Source organism: Cebidichthys violaceus, unplaced genomic scaffold (genome assembly GCF_023349555.1).
Source record: "Cebidichthys violaceus isolate CVI_PGR_0920_01 unplaced genomic scaffold, fCebVio1.0.p SCAF_1, whole genome shotgun sequence".
Taxonomy (NCBI): domain Eukaryota; kingdom Metazoa; phylum Chordata; class Actinopteri; order Perciformes; family Stichaeidae; genus Cebidichthys; species Cebidichthys violaceus.
This window is the reverse complement of record NW_027176262.1, coordinates 1,402,717-1,425,216: the sequence shown is the minus strand read 5'-3', so window position 1 is coordinate 1,425,216 and position 22,500 is coordinate 1,402,717. Positions and strand designations below refer to the sequence as shown.

The window sequence follows — 22,500 nt, the reverse complement described above, 5'->3', positions numbered from 1 at the left end:
CTGTGAGACAGGTAACTAATGTGAGACGGGTAACTGATGTGAGACAGGTAACCGTCTCTCCTTTTGTAGGTGGAGTATTATGGTCTATGAGACCAAGTTTCCACGGCAACATTCTGACTCCACCGTCACCGAAGACTGTAGCGACGACTCTGAGGTAACAGGAAATGACATCACTTCCTGCTGTTGTTGATACAGTTTTTCATTCAGTTTTCTTCATGTAATTATTCAATAATATGTATTTTATCTTCATTAATAATATCGATAAAGTTGATTTGAATCAGACATTCCTTCTCATAATATAATAATAACGTAGTAAACATCTGCTCACCTGTCTGATCCAGGTTCAGCAGATTCTCACCTATGAGGACTCAGTAGCTGCTCACCTGTCCAAGATCCTGACCTCAGACCAGCACTCTGTCGTCATCTCCTCCGCCAAGTATGACCGTCTCTCTGACTGTCTGTCTCTCTCTGTCTCTCTCTCTCTGTCTGTCTGTCTCTCTCTGTCTCTCTCTCTCTGTCTGTCTCTCTCTCTCTGTCTCTCTCTGTCTGTCTGACAGTGTTGTTTACCTCTGATACTGTTGATATATTTGTACCTTGTTTGTTTGACTGTATATATCTGTGTTTATGATATGTGTACTTGGTGTACTCTGTGTGGTACTCTCAGGGTTCTGTGTGAGACGGTGAAGGACTTTGTGGCTCGTGTTGGTAAAGCGTACGAGAAGAACACCGAGAGTTCAGAGGAGTCAGAGGTCATGGCCAAGAAGGTGTGTTTATACTGTTTTATAAATACACACATATATATATACGTATATATATATATGTATATATATATATATATATATATATATACGTATATATATATACATATATATACATACATATATATATATATATATATATATATATACGTATATATATATACATATATATACATACATATATATATATATATATATACGTATATATATATACATGTATATATACATACATATATATATATATATATATATATATATATATATATATATATGTATATATATATATATGTATATATATATATATACATATATATATATATACGTATATATATACATATATATATATATATATATATACGTATATATATATACATGTATATATACATACATATATATATATATATATATATATATATATATATATATACGTATATATATATATATATATATACGTATATATATATATATATATATATACGTATATATATATACATGTATATATACATACATATATATATATATATATACATATATATATATATATATACGTATATATATATATATATATATATATATATACGTATATATATATATATATATATGTGTGTGTAAGAAACTGTTCACATTGTGTTTCTGTTGTACGGAAGCCTTTAAAGGACATTATTCAAACTTTAATATCAGTATCTCAAGATAATACTTCATAAGTATAATAGTAATATGCCGAGTCGTGTCTTTAATGTGCCGAGTCGTGTCTTTAATATGCTGAGTCGTGTCTTTAATATGCCGAGTCGTGTCTGTGTGTAGTGTGGTGTGTTGAAGGAGAAGCTGGACTCCCTCCTAAAGACTCTGAATGAAGAGTCTCAGGCCTCCACCGTGCCCCCCCCGGCCCCTCCCCCCACCATCGCCGAGGAGCAGGAGGATGCAGAAGGAGTTGCGCTACCTCCTTCTCTTCATCATCAGCGTCATCATCCTGCTCATGCCCCGCCCCTCTCCCCACGGACCAATGCTTCCTCTTCAGCGGCGGCCATCTTTAAACCTCGAGAGCAGCTGATGCTGAGAGCCAACAGTCTGAAGAAAGCCATCAGACAGATCATCGAGCACACGGAGAAAGGTCGGAACCGTCGCACGCTAGTTTAGGAACACCATCAGGCATGTTTGTAGTCCTTAACTTTCTCTCTGCACGGTTGTAGTCTTTACTCTTCTCTCTCGTGTCTTCCAGCGGTGGACGAGCAGAACTCGCTCAGTCCACCTGAGGAAGACGAGGGGTTGGTGGAGGAGGAAGAGGAGGAAGAAGAAGAGGAGGACAAGTTGTCTCTGCAGTCGTCCTACAGCACCAAGCACCGCAACATACGCAGAGGTCAGTGGTGCTGGTGGTACTGGTACTACTGGTGGTACTGGTACTGGTACTACATGCTGTCACCATTGAGCTTATTGACCTGTCTCTCTGTCTGCCCGTCTGTCTCCTCAGTCAATAAGACGCCCTGTGAGAAGCTGATCAGTAAAGGCAGCCAGTCACTGGGCAGCTCTGCATCACTTCCTGTCCAGACAGGAAGTAGGGAGACCACGCCCACGCTCAACACAAAGATCCTCTATCCAGGTACTCTAAGGTCCGCCAGGAAGTCCTGAATGTTATTGTGACGTCATCAGTCTGACGTGTGTGTGTGTGTGTGTGTGTGTGTGTGTGTGTGTGTGTGTGTGTGTGTGTGTGTGTGTGTGCGCAGGTCTCAGAGGAATCTCAGCTTCTCTCTCCAGCAGTTCTGTGATCAGTCGACTTTTGGTCAACGCCGACCCGTTCAGCTGTGACCCCGACAACATGTGAGTCTGTCTGTCTGTCTGTCCCTCTCTCTCTGAGACTGACTGTCCCTCTGTCTGACTGTCCCTCTCTCTGTCTCTCTGTTTGTACAGGGACTGCTACACTGAGAAGTGTGTCATGAATAACTACTTTGGAATTGGACTGGACGCTAAAATCTCTCTGGACTTCAACAACAAGAGAGACGAACATCCAGAGAAGTGCAGGTCCACCTTCACATTATTTAACTATTATTAATAATTATTATTACGTATTCATTTAACCTTCACATTATTTAACCATTATTAATGATGTAGTTTTTATGAGTGAGGTTTGTGTTCAGGAGCCGGACTAAGAACATGATGTGGTACGGAGTTCTGGGAACCAAAGAGCTGCTGCACAGAACCTACAAGAACCTGGAGCAGAAGGTTCTATTGGAAGTGAGACCCACAAGCAACTGGTCCAAACATCCTCACCCTCATCATCACAAGTCTAACGCGTGTGTGTGTGTGTGTGTGTGTGTGTGTGTGTGTGTGTGTGTGTGTGTGTGTGTGTGTGTGTGTGTGTGTGGACAGTGTGATGGGCGTCCGATCCCTCTCCCCAGTCTTCAAGGCATTGCTGTGTTGAACATCCCCAGTTACGCAGGAGGGACCAACTTCTGGGGAGGAACCAAAGAGGACGATGTGAGACCCGAACCTGTCTGTCTTTCTGCCGTCTGATGTCTTCCACTGTTTGTTGACCGTGTCGCCTGTCTGTCTCTCAGACGTTCACAGCTCCCTCCTTTGATGATAAGATCCTGGAGGTGGTGGCCGTGTTCGGCAGCATGCAGATGGCCGTGTCTCGAGTCATCAACCTGCAACATCACCGCATCGCACAGGTGCTCCTGTCTGTCTGTCTGTCTGTCTGTCTCTCTGACTCTGTCTGTCTGCCTGTCTGTCTGCCTGTCTGTCTGCCTGTCTGTCTGTCTGTCTGTCTCTCTCTGTCTGTCTGCCTGTCTGCCTGTCTGTCTGTCTGTCCGTCTGTCCATCTGTCCGTCTGTCCGTCTGTCTGTCTGTCTCTCTGACTCCGTCTCTCTGTCTGTCTGTCTCCGTCTGTCTCTCTGTCTGTCTCCGTTTGTCTCTCTGTCTCCGTCTGTGTCTCTGACCCCATCTGTCTCTCTCAGTGTCGTACGGTGAAGATCACAATCCTTGGTGATGAAGGCGTCCCGGTGCAGGTGGACGGGGAGGCCTGGGTTCAGCCTCCAGGGTACATCAAGATCATCCACAAGAACCGAACCCAGACCCTCACCAGAGACAGGGTGAGTACTAGACCAGAACAATACCAGAGACAGGGTACTACCCCAGACCCTCACCATCAGTGTGTGTGTTTCAGGCGTTTGAGAGCACCCTTAAGTCCTGGGAGGACAAACAGAAGTGCGAGTTCCTCCGGACCCCGCCTCCTCAGCACCCTCAGCCCTCCTCTCAGCCAGAGGTGGTCTCTGAAGACGAGGCGTCGCTCATCAGTGAGTTCGGTCAGGCAGCAGGAGCTCTGATCCACAGGTGAGGGTTTGACTCACGACATCATCTTACCTGGTCATGTTCGCAATCAACTGTCTGGTGGAGTAACAACCAACAAACAAACAACAAACAACCTGGTGGAGTAACCAACAGGACCAGGGAGACCAGAGAGACCAGGGGGATTAGAGAGACCAGGGACATTAGAGAGACCAGGGACATTAGGGAGACCAGAGGGATTAGAGAGACCAGGGACATTAGAGAGACCAGGGACATTAGGGAGACCAGAGGGATTAGAGAGACCAGGGACATTAGAGAGACCAGGGACATTAGAGAGACCAGGGACATTAGAGAGACCAGAGGGATTAATATATTAATATAATATTGATATAATAGCTGCCATATAAATGTTGATGACTGAGCTGTAAGCTCTAGTAGACTCTTGTTGGTGGTTCTAGACAGAGCTTCTCATCACCTTCTGTTACTAATCCTTCATGTTGTTGATGAACAACAGGCTCATGTTTCAATCACCCTGATCATGTACTATTTATCATTACCATAGTATTCTATCATTGTGTGTTTCAGTATTCGTGAAGTTGCTCAGTCTCACCACAGTCTGGAACAGGAACTTGCTCACGCTGTCAACGCCAGCTCAAAGGCCATGGACGTGGTCTACGCCAACTCCAACAACTCTGAGGTGCTGAGCAGGACTAGTGGTCTCTTCTGTCTCTCACCTGTCTGTCTCTCACCTGTCTGTTTGTCTTTTTCTGTCTGTCTGTCTCTCACCTGTCTGTTTCTCTGTCTCTCTCTCTGTCTCTCTCTCTCTGTCTCTCTCTCTGTCTCTCTCTCTCTCTCTCTCTCTCTCTCTCTCTCTCTCTCTCTCTCTCTCTCTCTCTCTCTCTCTCTGTCTGTCTCTCACCTGTCTGTCTCTCTGTCTGTCTCCAGGCTCTGTGCTGCAGCGTGGTCCTTCAGATGGTCATCAACGTCAAAGCTTTACTTAGTGAGACTGAACTGCTGCTGGCTGGAAACATGTCCATGGTAACTGTGTCCCTCTGATAAACCTTTTGAGATGTTGAAGACATGTCCGTCCTGGTCCTCATGGTTGTTGTTTGTGTGCAGCAGCTGGATCCTCCTCAGCAGGACCAGTTGAATGCGGCCCTGAGCTCGGTGGCTCAGCAGCTCCGTCGGCTGGCTGATGTTTCCTGGTTGAGTCCGGTGATCGAACCGTCGGACCACGAGGTAAACCACCACAACTAGACCTGCATGATGGTTATCCTGGTCCTGGTCTGTCTGTCTGTTTGATTCTACAATTCTGTCTGTGTGTCTTCAGGATCCTCTGACAGATTTCTCCAAACGCAGCCGGAGCGCAAAGTTTCGCCTCGTCCCCAAGTTAAAAAAAGACAAAAACAACAAGAACAAGGAGACCTCCAGTCCTCTGTCTCTGCCAGGTGAGCTCTCTCTACCTGTCTTTGTCTCTGACTGTTGGTTTTAGATGGTACACATCTGTATTCCAATGAAATCAGGTTTGCTATTCTCACACTTCTTGGGTTATTTCCTGTCTGCGTGAACCACTTCCTGTCTGCCTGAACCACTTCCTGTCTGCGTGAACCACTTCCTCTCTTTGTGAACCACTTCCTCTCTTTGTGAACCACTTCCTCTCTGTGTGAACCACTTCCTCTCTGTGTGAACCACTTCCTGTCTGCGTGAACCACTTCCTGTCTGTGTGAACCACTTCCTGTCTGTGTCTCAGTTCACCAGTGGGGGACGGAGGAGGTGGGGGCGTGGCTGGACTTTCTGTGTCTCACTGAGTATCAGGACATCTTCATGGGACACGACGTCCGCGGGACCGAACTCATCCACCTGGAGAGGAGGGACCTGAAGGTACCGCTGCTAGCCGCTAACCGTGCTGAGTCACGGAGGACGGACATTGTCTTGTGTGTTTATGATGTTTATTGTTGAACTTGTTCACGTCGTTATAGATCTAAGATGCTGAACAAACGCTGTGTGGAAAGCAACATGTTACATTAGATCATTTACAGGAGACTTTATCTCATACATGAATGTTTATGTTTATGTTTTTTAGCTGTATTTCTATTTCTGTGTATTTACAATAAGAGCAAAATCAACCTGACTAGTGAGGCTGATGAAGGTGTGTCTGTGTTCAGGACCTCGGGGTGACGAAGGTGGGTCACATGAAGAGGATCCTTCAGGGCATCAGAGAGCTCAACAGGAACAGCAGCGCCAGCGAGGCCTGAGCACTGCCAGGGGGGTAAGGGTTCAAATCCCACTGGTGTTTTTATATATATATATATATATATATATATATATATATATATATATATATATATATATATATTATCATGCTTCATGATGAATCAACATGTGAGTCTCTTATTTAAACGATAACTGATCTTTAATCTGTTTCTTCTTGTCATAGAGTCAGCTGTCTCGTCTCCTCCATCGTTTCCTACATCGTCCACTTCAACCACCCGACCTCACTTGACCTCTGACCGGCGGGTCTATAGTCTATGACATCACATCTTGAGCTCACTGTGATTGGACCAGCGGTCAGCTCTTTGACACACAGAACCAATCAGATCATCCAGTAGTGCCTTGTCATCTTACCCACCAACCAATCAGGATCGAGGAGGCAGAGGGGGCGGGGCTTGTATAACCGAGGCGATGGAGACAACATGAACGTTGTGAAGCTTTTACCTTTAACTTTTTATTCCAGTGAATCCACTTTATCGTGACTTTTATGACATTTAAAGTGATTGTTTTTAAAGAGATGGACCACGATGAAGTCACTGAACATCTGTGGACTAAACACCAAGCTGCAGGTCTGGGTTCTCCTACATACAGGATCCAGACTTTATTAGTGACCCAGAGACTCCCTGATACCAGACCTGGGTCAGGACTCAAATCCATTATGACCCCTGAAACCATGCGTGCCCGATGTAGACCACCAGCCAGTCCAGCTCACCTGAGCAACCAGCCAATCAGAACCTGTCGTGGACATGATGGACCAGGATGAAGCAGAACCCTTTAAACCTTCAATTTGCCAAACAGGAACACTGTGGACACTCTGAGTTTCTTCTGAGAGACTTTTGTACTGAAACATATTTATTTCTTCTATAAACTGCATTTAAAAACAGGAAGTGTTAAATTCTGACGAGGAGACGTCCTGAACCAATCAGGTGGTCTGACGAAGACTCTGCTGCGACAAATCAGTCGATGAAGACGAGCTGTGTTGTCTGTCTCCCTGTCTGTCCCTCTATCTGTCTGTCTGTCTCCTGTCTGTCCCTCTATCTGTCTGTCTGTCTCCTTTCTGTCCCTCTATCTGTCTGTCTGTCCCTCTATCTGTCTGTCTGTCTCCTGTCTGTCTCTCTATCTGTCTGTCTGTCTCCTTTCTGTCCCTCTAGCTGTCCCTCTGTGTCCTATCTGTCTGTCCCTCTATCTGTCTGTCTCCCTGTCTGTCCCTCTATCTGTCTGTCTGCAGGTTTTTCTTGTTTCATGTCAGTTTACTTTAAACCAGTATGGTCTTTAGGGACCAAACACAGTGAAGACATTGATGTGGTTTTGGTAACAAAGTAATTCAAAGTCTCTCTAACATGTTTATGTATTAAATGTATTAAATGTATCAGATGAGACGAGTTCACTCTGAAGCCTTAACTCACAACTGCTCTCAAATAAAACTCATTCTCACAGTTCTACTGCGTCGTCCAGCTTTTTAACATTTGATCGACCAAATAATCCATAAATAATCAAATAGGTGGTCAACCTCTGTTCTCTACCTGTTCAGGTTCTCTGTTCACTACCTGTTCAGGTTCTCTGTTCTCTACCTGAGCAGGTTCTCTGTTCACTACCTGTTCAGGTACTCTGTTCACTACCTGAGCAGGTACTCTGTTCTCTACCTGTTCAGGTACTCTGTTCACTACCTGTTCAGGTACTCTGTTCTCTACCTGTTCAGGTACTCTGTTCACTACCTGTTCAGGTACTCTGTTCACTACCTGTTCAGGTACTCTGTTCTCTACCTGTTCAGGTACTCTGTTCACTACCTGTTCAGGTACTCTGTTCACTACCTGTTCAGGTACTCTGTTCACTACCTGAGCAGGTTCTCTGTTCACTACCTGTTCAGGTACTCTGTTCACTACCTGAGCAGGTACTCTGTTCTCTACCTGTTCAGGTACTCTGTTCACTACCTGTTCAGGTACTCTGTTCTCTACCTGTTCAGGTTCTCTGTTCTCTACCTGTTCAGGTTCTCTGTTCACTACCTGTTCAGGTTCTCTGTTCTCTACCTGTTCAGGTACTCTGTTCACTACCTGAGCAGGTACTCTGTTCTCTACCTGTTCAGGTACTCTGTTCACTACCTGTTCAGGTACTCTGTTCACTACCTGTTCAGGTACTCTGTTCTCTACCTGTTCAGGTACTCTGTTCACTACCTGTTCAGGTACTCTGTTCACTACCTGAGCAGGTTCTCTGTTCACTACCTGTTCAGGTACTCTGTTCACTACCTGAGCAGGTACTCTGTTCTCTACCTGTTCAGGTACTCTGTTCACTACCTGTTCAGGTACTCTGTTCTCTACCTGTTCAGGTACTCTGTTCACTACCTGTTCAGGTACTCTGTTCACTACCTGTTCAGGTACTCTGTTCTCTACCTGTTCAGGTTCTCTGTTCACTACCTGTTCAGGTTCTCTGTTCTCTACCTGTTCAGGTTCTCTGTTCACTACCTGTTCAGGTTCTCTGTTCACTACCTGTTCAGGTACTCTGTTCACTACCTGAGCAGGTACTCTGTTCTCTACCTGTTCAGGTACTCTGTTCACTACCTGTTCAGGTACTCTGTTCTCTACCTGTTCAGGTACTCTGTTCACTACCTGTTCAGGTACTCTGTTCTCTACCTGTTCAGGTACTCTGTTCACTACCTGTTCAGGTACTCTGTTCACTACCTGTTCAGGTACTCTGTTCTCTACCTGTTCAGGTACTCTGTTCACTACCTGTTCAGGTACTCTGTTCTCTACCTGTTCAGGTACTCTGTTCACTACCTGTTCAGGTACTCTGTTCTCTACCTGTTCAGGTACTCTGTTCTCTACCTGTTCAGGTACTCTGTTCACTACCTATTCAGGTTCTCTGTTCTCTACCTGTTCAGGTACTCTGTTCACTACCTGTATTATACAAGTATACTGTGTGTTTTTATATTTTAAAGGGTAAAATCATTTGAATACTTTTTGTTGGTAATTATTTTTACAATATGAACCTAAAGTTATTATTATGAATACATGTTTTTAATCCTTTATTGTAGTTTGTCCAGCAGGATGACCTTTGACCTCATGACCTCTTCATGCTGCTGTGACGTCTGTCAATATTTGAACTGTGGTCAACGATCAGCTGGAGTCCATTTTACCTCCGACACCAACCGTCTGTCCTCACAGGAGACGGTGAGAGACAACGACAGACAGACAGACAGACAGACAGACATGCTGCTGCTCTGGACTCTCACTCTGCTCACCTGCTCTGAACTGATCCAATGTACAGGTGAGACGGACCGATGTATTAGTACTGCAGTACAAAGTATTTGTTTGGTCAGTACTCACCAGGACTTCGGTTCCCCCCCCCCCCCCCCCTCAGTGATCCTGGACCGGTCCTCGGCGGTTCAGGTCCTGGTCTCGTCCTCCAGGAGGAGACGAGCCAACTCCTTCCTGGAGGAGGTGTTACCTGGAGACCTGGAGAGGGAGTGTCACGAGGAGGTCTGCTCTCAGGAGGAGGCCACCGAGATCTTCCAGACCAGAGAGAAGACGGTAAGGAGGACCGCCGTGCTCCAATCTGAGGCCCGGGACCCCACAGGGGCCACTGAAAACACAGACTACATGTTGATATGACTTCTGGAGGACAGAGGTCAACACATTGTACACACAAGTACTCCCAGTACTGCACTGACTCTGAGTTTCTGGTTCCACAGCTGGAGTTCTGGTCCAAATACACAAGTGAGTATATTCATCATCAAAATGATGTAAAAAAACGCTCCCTAATATTCAGACTGAGGATCCGTCTTCACTGAACTGATCCAGATCCTCATGTGACCTCGCCGATCTGGATTCATGTAGTCCTGCTGATCCTTTATTTAAACCTGATCTGATCTTAAGGTACTTTTACAATATTTGACAAAACGGTCTCACCAGGGTCCAGCAGCTGTTCAGGAGATCTGAACCAGGTAGTCGTGGTGCGTTCGAGTGTCTCTCCTCTGTGTCGTAGATCTGAACCAGGTAGTCGTGGTGCGTTCGAGTGTCTCTGCTCTGTGTTGTAGATCTGAACCCTTGTAGGACCAGCCCCTGTCTGAATGGAGGATTGTGCTCTCTGGACGAAGGAGACTTCCTGTGTCTTTGTCCTCCTCAGTTCCACGGAAAGACGTGCGACTTAGGTAACCATGTCAGGTACTCTGTATATATACATATATATATATACGTATATATATATATATATATATATATATATATGTACATATATATATATATATATATATACGTATATATATATATATATATACATATATACGTATATATATATATATATATACATATATATATATATATATATGTATATATATATATATACGTATATATATGTATGGAAGGAGTCAACATTTCAAACAGAGTTTTCTGTGGTTGCTAATGAATCTTGTCTGTAGCGGTGGTGGAGTGTCGCTATAGAAACGGCGGCTGCATGCAGTACTGCAGAGATCAGCGGGGGGGCGCTGGAGTCCAGTGTGGCTGCGCTGATGGATTCAGACTGGATGAAGACGGACACAGCTGCTCCAAGACAGGTAACACTCATAGAACCCAGGTTATGACAGTTACTACCCCACGGTGTGTAGTGTGTTCCTCACGGTGTGTAGTGTTCCTCACAGTGTGTAGTGTGTTCCTCACGGTGTGTAGTGTTCCTCACAGTGTGTAGTGTGTTCCTCACGGTGTGTAGTGTGTTCCTCACGGTGTGTAGTGTTCCTCACAGTGTGTAGTGTGTTCCTCACGGTGTGTAGTGTGTTCCTCACAGTGTGTAGTGTGTTCCTCACGGTGTGTAGTGTGTTCCTCACGGTGTGTAGTGTTCCTCACAGTGTGTAGTGTGTTCCTCACGGTGTGTAGTGTTCCTCACAGTGTGTAGTGTGTTCCTCACAGTGTGTAGTGTGTTCCTCACGGTGTGTAGTGTTCCTCACAGTGTGTAGTGTGTTCCTCACGGTGTGTAGTGTGTTCCTCACGGTGTGTAGTGTTCCTCACAGTGTGTAGTGTGTTCCTCACAGTGTGTAGTGTGTTCCTCACGGTGTGTAGTGTTCCTCACAGTGTGTAGTGTGTTCCTCACGGTGTGTAGTGTTCCTCACAGTGTGTAGTGTGTTCCTCACAGTGTGTAGTGTGTTCCTCACGGTGTGTAGTGTTTCTCACAGTGTGTAGTGTGTTCCTCACGGTGTGTAGTGTTCCTCACAGTGTGTAGTGTTCCTCACGGTGTGTAGTGTGTTCCTCACGGTGTGTAGTGTTCCTCACAGTGTGTAGTGTTCCTCACGGTGTGTAGTGTGTTCCTCACGGTGTGTAGTGTTCCTCACAGTGTGTAGTGTGTTCCTCACAGTGTGTAGTGTGTTCCTCACGGTGTGTAGTGTTCCTCACGGTGTGTAGTGTGTTCCTCACGGTGTGTAGTGTTCCTCACGGTGTGTAGTGTTCCTCACGGTGTGTAGTGTGTTCCTCACGGTGTGTAGTGTTCCTCACGGTGTGTAGTGTGTTCCTCACGGTGTGTAGTGTGTTCCTCACGGTGTGTAGTGTTCCTCACAGTGTGTAGTGTGTTCCTCACGGTGTGTAGTGTTCCTCACAGTGTGTAGTGTGTTCCTCACGGTGTGTAGTGTGTTCCTCACGGTGTGTAGTGTTCCTCACAGTGTGTAGTGTGTTCCTCACGGTGTGTAGTGTTCCTCACAGTGTGTAGTGTTCCTCACGGTGTGTAGTGTTCCTCACAGTGTGTAGTGTGTTCCTCACGGTGTGTAGTGTGTTCCTCACGGTGTGTAGTGTTCCTCACGGTGTGTAGTGTGTTCCTCACGGTGTGTAGTGTGTTCCTCACGGTGTGTAGTGTTCCTCATGGTGTGTAGTATTCCTCACGGTGTGTAGTGTTCCTCATGGTGTGTAGTGTTCCTCATGGTGTGTAGTGTTCCTCACAGTGTGTAGTGTGTTCCTCACGGCGTGTAGTGTTCCTCACGGCGTGTAGTGTTCCTCACGGTGTGTAGTATGTTCCTCACGGTGTGTAGTGTGTTCCTCACGGTGTGTAGTGTGTTCCTCACGGTGTGTTGTGTTCCTCACAGTGTGTAGTGTGTTCCTCACGGTGTGTAGTGTGTTCCTCACAGTGTGTAGTGTGTTCCTCACGGTGTGTAGTGTGTTCCTCACGGTGTGTAGTGTTCCTCACAGTGTGTAGTGTGTTCCTCACGGTGTGTAGTGTGTTCCTCACAGTGTGTAGTGTTCCTCACGGTGTGTAGTGTGTTCCTCACGGTGTGTAGTGTGTTCCTCACAGTGTGTAGTATTCCTTACGGTGTGTAGTGTGTTCCTCACGGTGTGTAGTGTGTTCCTCACAGTGTGTAGTGTTCCTCACGGTGTGTAGTGTGTTCCTCACAGTGTGTAGTATTCCTTACGGTGTGTAGTGTGTTCCTCACGGTGTGTAGTGTGTTCCTCACAGTGTGTAGTGTTCCTCACGGTGTGTAGTGTGTTCCTCACGGTGTGTAGTGTTCCTCACGGTGTGTAGTGTGTTCCTCACGGTGTGTAGTGTTCCTCACGGTGTGTAGTGTGTTCCTCACGGTGTGTAGTGTTCCTCACGGTGTGTAGTGTGTTCCTCACAGTGTGTAGTATTCCTTACGGTGTGTAGTGTGTTCCTCACGGTGTGTAGTGTGTTCCTCACAGTGTGTAGTGTTCCTCACGGTGTGTAGTGTGTTCCTCACGGTGTGTAGTGTTCCTCACGGTGTGTAGTGTGTTCCTCACGGTGTGTAGTGTGTTCCTCATGGTGTGTTTCTGGTCCAGTGTCGTTTCCTTGTGGTCAGCGCAAAGTCTGGTCTTCTTCGTACCGAAGTCGTTCTCTGCTCAACGTCACAATGATGGACGACAACGTCACCGACAGCTGGCCGGTTGACCTGAACGTTACTGAGACGGAGGAGGAGCTGCTGATGGTGAACTCAACGTCTGGACAATGGGGGGGCAATGAGACCCGGCTGAGGGGGGAGGATGGGGGAGGAGACGAGGTCACTGGTCGTATCGTGGGTGGAGTCCTGGAGAGACTAGGAGGGAGTCCCTGGCAGGTGATCAGACATTCATTCATTTTACACATATTTAAATCAGCTTTAATGTTTACTTTAACATGGTGTACTGTGTGTGTGTGTGTGTGTGTGTGTGTGTGTGTGTGTGTGTGTGTGTGTGTGTGTGTGTGTGTGTGTGTGTGTGTGTGTGTGTGTGTGTGGTCAGGTTCTGGTCTGCAGGTCTGATGGGTATGGTTTCTGTGGAGGGACTCTGGTCTCTGACCGTTGGGTGGTCTCTGCTGCTCACTGCCTGGAGCAGACTGCGGATCACGTTACCATAGGTGACCACATGTGTGTTAACGTTCCCGGTTTGTGCGACTTCCTCTGAACACTGAGTAACGTCTTTGTGTTCAGGTGATTATGATAAACGACGTCCTGATCCAGGGGAGCAGGAGATCAAGGTTCAGAAGGTCTTCGTCCATCCTCACTTCCACTCCTTCACCTTCGACAGCGACATCGCTCTGCTGTACCTGGACAGGCCAGTCGTCAGGAGCCCCACCGCCGTCCCCGCCTGCCTCCCTGACCCCCACCTGTCCAGATATCTGCTGCAGGTAACTCTATTGAAAACACCAATGCTTTCCAGTCTGCATGGAGAGGGACAGTCTGTGTTTGTGTGTTCAGGAGGAGAACCGGGGCGTGGTGACGGGTTGGGGACTCACTCACTACCGGGGAAGGTCCTCGTCCCGCTTCCTCAGGAAGGTCACGCTCCCAGTGGTCAGCTTCAGAGACTGTACCGCCTCCACTGAACAGGTGACCAGAGGGTACACACTGTACACACTGTACACACTCTACACACTGTACACACTCTACCTGTACTGTACACACTGTACACACTCTACACACTCTACACACTCTACCTGTACTGTACACACTGTACACACTGTAGTACTAAATGTAGATGATGATGTCATGTGTGTAGATGATGATGTCATGGGTGTAGATGATGATGTCATGTGTGTAGATGATGATGTCATGGGTGTAGATGATGATGTCATGTGTGTAGATGATGATGTCATGGGTGTAGATGATGATGTCATGGGTGTAGATGAGGTCATGTGTGTAGATGATGTCACTGTCTCCGTCCGTCCCCCAGGTGGTCACAGACAACATGTTCTGTGCCGGTTACCATGACGTCGGGATGGACGCCTGCAGCGGAGACAGTGGAGGACCGTTCGTGGTGAACTACAGAGGGACCTGGTTTCTGACCGGAGTGGTGAGCTGGGGAGAGCAATGTGCCGCAAAGGGGAAGTACGGAGTTTATACCCGACTGGGGAACTTCCTGAACTGGATCCGAGACACCATGGAGAGACCGGACCTGAACGGCACCAAGAGTTGAGACAACTCCACGAAGACTTTAATAGTAGAATGTGAAACATCAGGTTCTACATCCATCAGCTGGTTCCCCCTGCTTTCTCATTGGTTCTTTTTCCTTTGAGCATAAATGTTTGTTTATGCTTCATGTTTGTTTGTTATATAACAGATTATAGCAAAACCAACGTGTATTACAATGATAACTACCTGTTTGTTTCCTCTTTTCTGAACAACTCAGAACAGTTTATTATTAATACTCTGTGGGTGAGCATTCATATCAATACATTCATATCAGTACATTCATATCAATACATTCATATCAATACATTCATATCAGTACATTCATATCAATACATTCATATCAATTCATTCATTCATATCATACAAACAATATCTTTATGATTAAAATGTTTATTAGAGCACAAAAGTGACTCACTGTATTGTTCATATCGCTGAAAAGAAAATATTGCAATGTCAGTTTTTTCCAATATTGTGCAGCTTTAATATGATTCATATAAAAGAGTGTACAAATATACAACAGTAGTGAGGAAATACAATGTATAATCATAGTACAATAAAGAAATAATAATGTAAAAACAAACCAATTACAAACTAATAAACAATAACAAACCAGTAACAAACTAATATTAGTTACCACCCGTCTCTCCACCCGTCTCGCTACCCGTCTCTCCACCCGTCTCACCACCAGGGGGCAGTCTGAAGGTGCTTCTGTATCCACTCCACATAGTTAGCCACTCTGGTGTAGACTCCGTAGACCCTCTGACTCCCACAGTCCTCCGGCCCCCCCCAGGACACCAACCCAAACACCACCCACCTCCTGCTGACCCCGTCCTCCATCACAAACGCCCCCCCGCTGTCCCCCAGACAGGTGTCCCTCCCGCCCTCCAAGAAACCGGCGCAGAACATATTGTGGGTGATGTTGTAGCTGACGGAGCGTGAGGCGTAGCTCCCCTCACACTCGTCCTGAGAGACCACCGGCAGCTTCACGTACTGCAAGAGGTCCGACGTCACCTCGGGGTCACTGGAGGAGGTGTTGAGGTTGGAGATCCCCCACCCGGCAACTACACCCAGAGAGTTAGGGAGCGGTGAGGGGGGGTCGTCCTGAAACAGAGGGAGAGGGAGAAGTGAGGGGGGAGAGTCTCACCCTAGTAGTACTAGTAGTACTTGTACCTGGTTTCTAGGTGGAGGCAGACACACATACTATCATACAGTGGTAGTAGTAGTACTTGTAGTACTTGTACCTGGTTGTGAGGTGGAGGCAGACACACGGGCCGGATGAACTCGGTGAACTCCACCTGCTCCTCCAGCCTCAGCAGAGCGATGTCGTTGTTGTAGTTGTCCGGTTGGAAGTTCGGGTGGAGGAAGATTTTCTCCACCGAACGGTTGGTGGCCAGACGTTTGTCTGCAGCGTCATGGAGACCCAGAAACACCTGAATCACATGGACTGGTTATACTGGTTATACTGGTTAAACTAGTTACACTAGTTACACTAGTTAAACTGGGTCAACTGGTTGGACTGCATGTACTGGTGTAACTGGTTAAACCGGTTGAGCTGGTTGTACTAGTTATACTGGTTAAACGTGTTGTACTGGTTAAACTGGTGGTACTAGTTATAGTGGTTGGTTTAACTGGTCTGTTTTGTGACAAATGGTTGATGAAATATATATTATTAATTCATGAGCATAACCAAAGTTCATCCACAGCAACAAATCAAGTCATGTGACAGACGGGGAGATCACATGACCACATGATGTAATCAGCTCACAGATTGGTCAGATGGTCACAGAAGGCAGGCTTATGTAGCAAAGCCAGCCAATTAGAAAGAAGCATTAATATGTATGTTTACACGTCATATCAAACTTTAATGACCAGGTTGTTGTAAATATCTCAACCTCCAATATGAAATAATATAAGTAATTAAAATATTAGTTACTTAATATTAGATTCAAATATAGAAGTTGAGACCTTGACGTGTTCCGGAGCCACGGGGACAACGCTGGTGTCCCTCCTCTGAGACCTCAGGACGTGGGCCGCTGTAAGGACCCAGGACTGGGACAGCAGGGCCCCAGAACCGAACCAGCGGTCTTCAGGGACACGGGACAGATCCTCTACGCTGAGCAGAACCTGCCAGGGGAACAGGCCGGGCTCGGACCGGAGACCTCCCACAATCCGCTTCACCTGAGGGGGGAAGGACCGGGACGGCTGGCCGCAGGCTGGAAGACACCACGGACACAGACTGTTTAATGTACTGTTTAATGTACTGCTGGACAGACACATGGAGACACAAACTACTTTATGAGATATCCCTGAGATAACTTCCAGGATTAACGTTCTTCTTTGAACCCAAACCATGATGTTTTTCTAAACCTAAACAGGTAGATTTGGACCAAGTAAACCTAAACAGGTAGATTTGGACCAAGTAAAGCTAAACAGGTAGATTTGGACCAAGTAAAGCTAAACAGGTAGATTTGGACTAAGTAAACCTAAACAGGTAGATTTGGACCAAGTAAAGCTAAACAGGTAGATTTGGACCAAGTAAAGCTAAACAGGTAGATTTGGACTAAGTAAAGCTACTTGGAATAATATGTGCAGATGTTGCTGCCACTATGTGTGACACTATGAGCGAGTCAGGACTAAATGTAGCAGCAGCCGTGAGTAATGAGGTGCAAGTGTGAGTCCGGGTCAAAACAGCAGTCATCTGTATTCAGTAGATGTAGATCTTGTGGCATCACAAGGGTCCAGGTGGTCGATGGTGCAACGTCACCTGAGAATTACCTGAGCTTCCAGTAACAGGAGAATAAAACGTGACCTTTTTCTGGGAACCTTTGATTTGTGCCTGCTTTTCTGAATTACCTTGCACCACCCCACCCTAGCCTGCCCGAGTGACTTCTCATGACATTACAATAGTTCTATATTATATATCAATGTATATTCAGGAGTGATGATGAACTCATGGATTCACTCTTTCACTGAAGAAGATGACGTCATGTGGTAGATTGAAGGTTACCTGGTAAACAGCTCGGCAGTCTTGTTCCTGATTCCAAGTTGACCCATTCTCCACTCGGCCCACAGATGTAGAGACCTACCACACACACAGACACACACACACACACACACACACACACACACACACACACACAGACACACACACACACACACACACACACACACACACACACACACACACACAAACACACACACACACACACACACACACACATACTTCGTGTTTGGACATGCTATAATATGACTTTTCATGACATACTATAATATGACTTTTTATGAAATACTATAATATGACTTTTTATGACATACTATAATATTACTTTTTATGACATACTATAATATGACTTTTCATGACATACTATAATATGACTTTTTATGAAATACTATAATATGACTTTTTATGACATACTATAATATTACTTTTTTTGACACTATAATATGACTTTATGACATACTATAATATGACTTTTTATGACATACTATGATATTACTTTTTATAACATACTATAATATGACTTTTTATGACATACTATAATATGACTTTTTATGACATACTATGATATTACTTTTTATAACATACTATAATATGACTTTTTTTGACATACTATACTATGACTTTTATGACATACTATAATATGACTTTTTATAACATACTATAATATGACTTTTTTTGACATACTATAATATGACTTTTTATGACATACTATGATATTACTTTTTATAACATACTATAATATGACTTTTTTTGACATACTATAATATGACTTTTTATGACATACTATAATATGACTTTTTATGACATACTATAATATGACTTTTTATGACATACTATACTATGACTTTTTATGAAATACTATAATATGACTTTTTATGACATACTATAATATGACTTTTTATGACATACTATAAAATTACTTTTTATGACATACTATACTATCACTTTTTTGAGATACTATACTATGACTTTTTTGAAATACTATAATATGACTTTTTATGACATACTATAAAATTACTTTTTATGACATACTATACTATCACTTTTTTGAGATACTATACTATCACTTTTTTGAAATACTATAATATGACATTTTATGACATACTATAATATGACTTTTTATGACATACTATAATATGACTTTTTTCGACATACTATAATATGACTTTTTATGACATACTATAATATGACTTTTTTCGACATACTATAATATGACTTTTTATGACATACTATAATATGACTTTTTATGAAATACTATAATATGACTTTTTATGACATACTATAATATGACTTTTTATGAAATACTATAATATGACTTTTTATGACATACTATAATATGACTTTTTATGACATACTATAATATGACTTTTTTCGACATACTATAATATGACTTTTTATGACATACTATAATATGACTTTTTATGATATACTATAATATGACTTTTTATGACATACTATAATATGACTTTTTATGACATACTATAATATGACTTTTTATGATATACTATAATATGACTTTTTATGATATACTATAATATGACTTTTTATGATATACTATAATATGACTTTTTATGACATACTATACTATGACTTTTTATGAAATACTATAATATGACTTTTTATGACATACTATAATATGACTTTTTATGACATAATATAATATGACTTTTTATGACATACTATAAAATTACTTTTTATGACATACTATACTATCACTTTTTTGAGATACTATACTATGACTTTTTTGAAATACTATAATATGACTTTTTATGACATTCTATGACTTTTTTGACATACTATACTATGACTTTTTATGACATTCTATGACTTTTTTGACATACTATAATATGACTTTTTAAGACATGCTATACTATGACTTTTTTGAGATACTATACTATGACTTTTTATGACATACTATAATATGACTCTTTATGACATTCTATGACTTTTTATGACATACTAAAATATGACTTTTTTTTGACATACTAAAATACGACTTTTTATGACATACTATACTGTGACTTTTTTTTACTTCTTATAAAATGACTTTTTATGACATATTATAGTATGTCATAAAAAGTCATAGTACAGTATGTCAAAAAAAGTCATAGTATAGTATGTCATAAAAAGTCATATTATAGCAAAAAAAGTCATAGTATAGTATGTCATAAAAAGTCATATTATAGTATGTCATAAAAAGTCATAGTACAGTATGTCAAAAAAAGTCATAGTATAGTATGTCATAAAAGTCATATTTATAGTATGTAAAAAAAAGTCATATTACAGTATGTCATAAAAGTCATATTATAGTATGTCAAAAAAAGTCAAAGTATAGTATGTCAAAAAACTCATATTATAGTATGTCATAAAAAGTCATAGTACAGTATGTCATAAAAGTCATATTATAGTATGTCATAAAAAGTCATATTATAGTATGTCATAAAAAGTCATATTATAGTATGTCAAAAAAAGTCATATTATAGTATGTCAAAAAAAGTCATAGTATAGTATGTCAAAATAAGTCATATTACAGTATGTCAAAAAAAGTCATAGTATAGTATGTCATAACAAGTCATAGTATAGTATGTCAATAAAATTCATATTATAGTATGTCAAAAAAAGTCATATTATATTATGTCATAAAAAGTCATATTATAGTATGTCATAAAAAGTCATATTAAAGTATTTCATATATAGAACACTATAATATGACTTTTTATGACATACTCTACAATGACTTTTTAATTAAATACTCTACTATGACTTTTTTGACATTTCTATGTTATACTCAGTACTTTGAGTAATACAGTCATAATACTCTTACTGTTGCTGCTGTTGAGCTGGAAGCTGTCCTCCCTGCAGACGTACTGAACACTCGATCCAAACTGTGTGCCGTTGTCTTTACTTCCAAACACCAAGTCGGCCATGGCAACCAACTTCGGACTCCCACAATCCACCGCTGTGAAAGAGAGATGCCCAATCAGCTTTCAGTGTGAAGGGAAAGGAACAGTGACGAAGACTAAATGAACAAGCAGCTCTTTGATGGTAGAATAAACAGACTCGATGGAGCTATTGTCCTTAATAACTGAAACATGGTGACACATATATTATATGTACATGATATCTATATTCTGAATGTAATGTATACAAATTCAGACAGTTCTTTTCAATATAAATCTCACATTTAGATATTTTAGAAGTCTTTTCTGCTCTTTTTTTTACAGTATTTATATTGTAATTGTATCATTACATATGTTAATAAATTATGCAAATTATTCTTAATGATTTGTAATGTGATATGAACTATAATATTAAAATCACAGGACTCTTTCATGTGTGCTGGTGTTATTATTTCATGTTGATCCGTTTTAAAGCTGCTCTGTCAGTGATTATCGCTGCTACGACTACTTCCTGTCATACAGAAGTAGAACCACAAACTCTAAAGAGTTTATCATCAGAAGACTGAGTGTTGCTGTGATGTCACTGATAACATGGCAGCATTAAAATCTGATTATTATTGTTATCATTATAATGATCATTGTTATTATTATTATTATTATCACCGACAGATTGTTTGACAAAAACACACGACTGGAGATTCTTTTTTTATTTGTTTTATTAGAAAATAATCTAAAACTACTGACAAACATAAACTGTTCCTACAGTTTTGCTATCAGCCAATAACAATCACTCTCTGACTAATCTCGACTGTGATTGGTTAAGATGTTGGACAAAGACCTCCTCCTCCTCCTAGAGTCTGTTTCTAGAGAGAAAGAGACAGAAAACATTAAGTCCAACCTGATCTGAGGTCTGGTGCTACAATTACTATATATACAGGTACTATGTACAGTTACTATATATACAATAACTATACAAGTACTCTATACTGTTACCATATATACAATAACTACACAGGTACTCTATACAGTATATATATATATACAGTTACTATATATACAATAACTATACAAGTACTCTATACAGTTACTATATATACAATAACTATACAGGTACTCTATACAGTATATATATACAGTTACTATATATACAATAACTATACAAGTATTCTATACAGTTACCATATGTACAATAACTATACAGGTACTCTGTACAGTTATTATATATACAATAACTATACAATTACTATTTACTCTTACTATGTACAGTTACTATTTACAGTTATTATGTACAGTTACTATTTATACTAATTATTACTATACAGTATCTATGTACAGTTTATATATGTAGTTAATATACAGTTACTACTGACTGTTACTATGTACAGTTACTATGTACAGTTAAAATATATAGTTATTATATATACAGTTACTATGTACCGTTACTATACAAACAGTTATAATACTGTTACTATACAAACAGTTATAATACTGTTCCTATGTACAGTTACTACATATACAGTTAATATAAAGTAACTATACAGTTACTATTCACAGTTACTATACAAAGAGTAACTATACAGTAATTAAATACAGAAACTATATACAGCAACTATATCAGCTACAGTTACTATATACACAGTTACTATATATCCAGTAACTGTATATCCACTAACTGTATACAGTTACTATATATACGTTACTATATACAGTCACTATATACAGTTATCATATACAGTTACCATATACAGTTACTATATACAGTTTAGATATAAAGTTACCATATACAGTTACTATATACAGTCTCTATATACAGTTACCATATACAGTTACTATATACAGTCTCTATATACAGTTACCATATACAGTTACTAAATACAGTTAATATATAGTCACTATATACAGTCACTGTATATATACAGTGAC

At 41.9% G+C, this 22,500-nt stretch overlaps 3 protein-coding genes across 9 annotated transcripts in view; 2 read left to right on the top strand and 1 right to left on the bottom strand.

Moving 5' to 3' along the window:
- LOC137868539 (diacylglycerol kinase delta) overlaps positions 1-7,750 on the top strand; it is a 14,885-nt gene extending 7,135 nt beyond the window's left edge. For 4 of the 5 annotated variants that reach the window (XM_068705379.1, XM_068705396.1, XM_068705414.1 and 1 more), the window contains exons 12-31: positions 70-154; positions 342-436; positions 665-764; positions 1,563-1,869; positions 1,978-2,115; positions 2,227-2,355; positions 2,480-2,573; positions 2,664-2,774; positions 2,891-2,987; positions 3,123-3,230; positions 3,311-3,424; positions 3,710-3,844; positions 3,919-4,085; positions 4,626-4,737; positions 4,986-5,078; positions 5,160-5,279; positions 5,371-5,488; positions 5,791-5,921; positions 6,206-6,309; positions 6,478-7,750. In XM_068705379.1, coding sequence (XP_068561480.1) covers positions 70-154; positions 342-436; positions 665-764; positions 1,563-1,869; positions 1,978-2,115; positions 2,227-2,355; positions 2,480-2,573; positions 2,664-2,774; positions 2,891-2,987; positions 3,123-3,230; positions 3,311-3,424; positions 3,710-3,844; positions 3,919-4,085; positions 4,626-4,737; positions 4,986-5,078; positions 5,160-5,279; positions 5,371-5,488; positions 5,791-5,921; positions 6,206-6,295 — 2,344 coding nt within the window. In that variant the 3' untranslated portion in view covers positions 6,296-6,309; positions 6,478-7,750. The remainder of the gene's footprint in view (positions 1-69; positions 155-341; positions 437-664; positions 765-1,562; positions 1,870-1,977; positions 2,116-2,226; positions 2,356-2,479; positions 2,574-2,663; positions 2,775-2,890; positions 2,988-3,122; positions 3,231-3,310; positions 3,425-3,709; positions 3,845-3,918; positions 4,086-4,625; positions 4,738-4,985; positions 5,079-5,159; positions 5,280-5,370; positions 5,489-5,790; positions 5,922-6,205; positions 6,310-6,477) is intronic. The other variant, XM_068705388.1, reaches the window with a different exon arrangement.
- A 1,698-nt stretch (positions 7,751-9,448) lies between these two features.
- Positions 9,449-14,863, top strand: LOC137868530 (coagulation factor X). Its single transcript, XM_068705367.1, has 10 exons — positions 9,449-9,572; positions 9,666-9,835; positions 9,997-10,021; positions 10,342-10,455; positions 10,723-10,857; positions 13,073-13,347; positions 13,511-13,625; positions 13,699-13,895; positions 13,966-14,094; positions 14,438-14,863. The coding sequence occupies exons 1-10, from the start codon at positions 9,515-9,517 to the stop codon at positions 14,678-14,680; spliced, it is 1,461 nt and encodes a 486-aa protein (XP_068561468.1). The 5' UTR covers positions 9,449-9,514; the 3' UTR covers positions 14,681-14,863.
- Positions 14,864-15,129: 266 nt separating this feature from the next.
- masp1 (MBL associated serine protease 1) overlaps positions 15,130-22,500 on the bottom strand; it is a 14,420-nt gene continuing 7,049 nt past the window's right edge. For 2 of the 3 annotated variants that reach the window (XM_068705336.1, XM_068705346.1), the window contains exons 9-13: positions 20,502-20,636; positions 17,684-17,758; positions 16,642-16,889; positions 15,918-16,106; positions 15,130-15,777 (exon numbers count right to left, since the gene is read on the bottom strand). In XM_068705336.1, coding sequence (XP_068561437.1) covers positions 15,355-15,777; positions 15,918-16,106; positions 16,642-16,889; positions 17,684-17,758; positions 20,502-20,636 — 1,070 coding nt within the window. In that variant the 3' untranslated portion in view covers positions 15,130-15,354. Of the gene's footprint in view, positions 15,778-15,917; positions 16,107-16,641; positions 16,890-17,683; positions 17,759-20,501; positions 20,637-21,275; positions 21,441-22,500 lie in introns of those variants that run through there. The other variant, XM_068705355.1, reaches the window with a different exon arrangement.

Coding starts and splice junctions, on each gene's coding strand:
- LOC137868530 (XM_068705367.1), top strand. CDS start 9,515: ATGCTGCTGCTCTGGACTCTCACTCTGCTCACCTGCTCTGAACTGATC. Junction 9,836..9,996: donor TCCAGACCAGAGAGAAGACG/GTAAGGAGGACC, acceptor CTGGTTCCACAG/CTGGAGTTCTGGTCCAAATA. Junction 10,858..13,072: donor ACACAGCTGCTCCAAGACAG/GTAACACTCATA, acceptor TTTCTGGTCCAG/TGTCGTTTCCTTGTGGTCAG.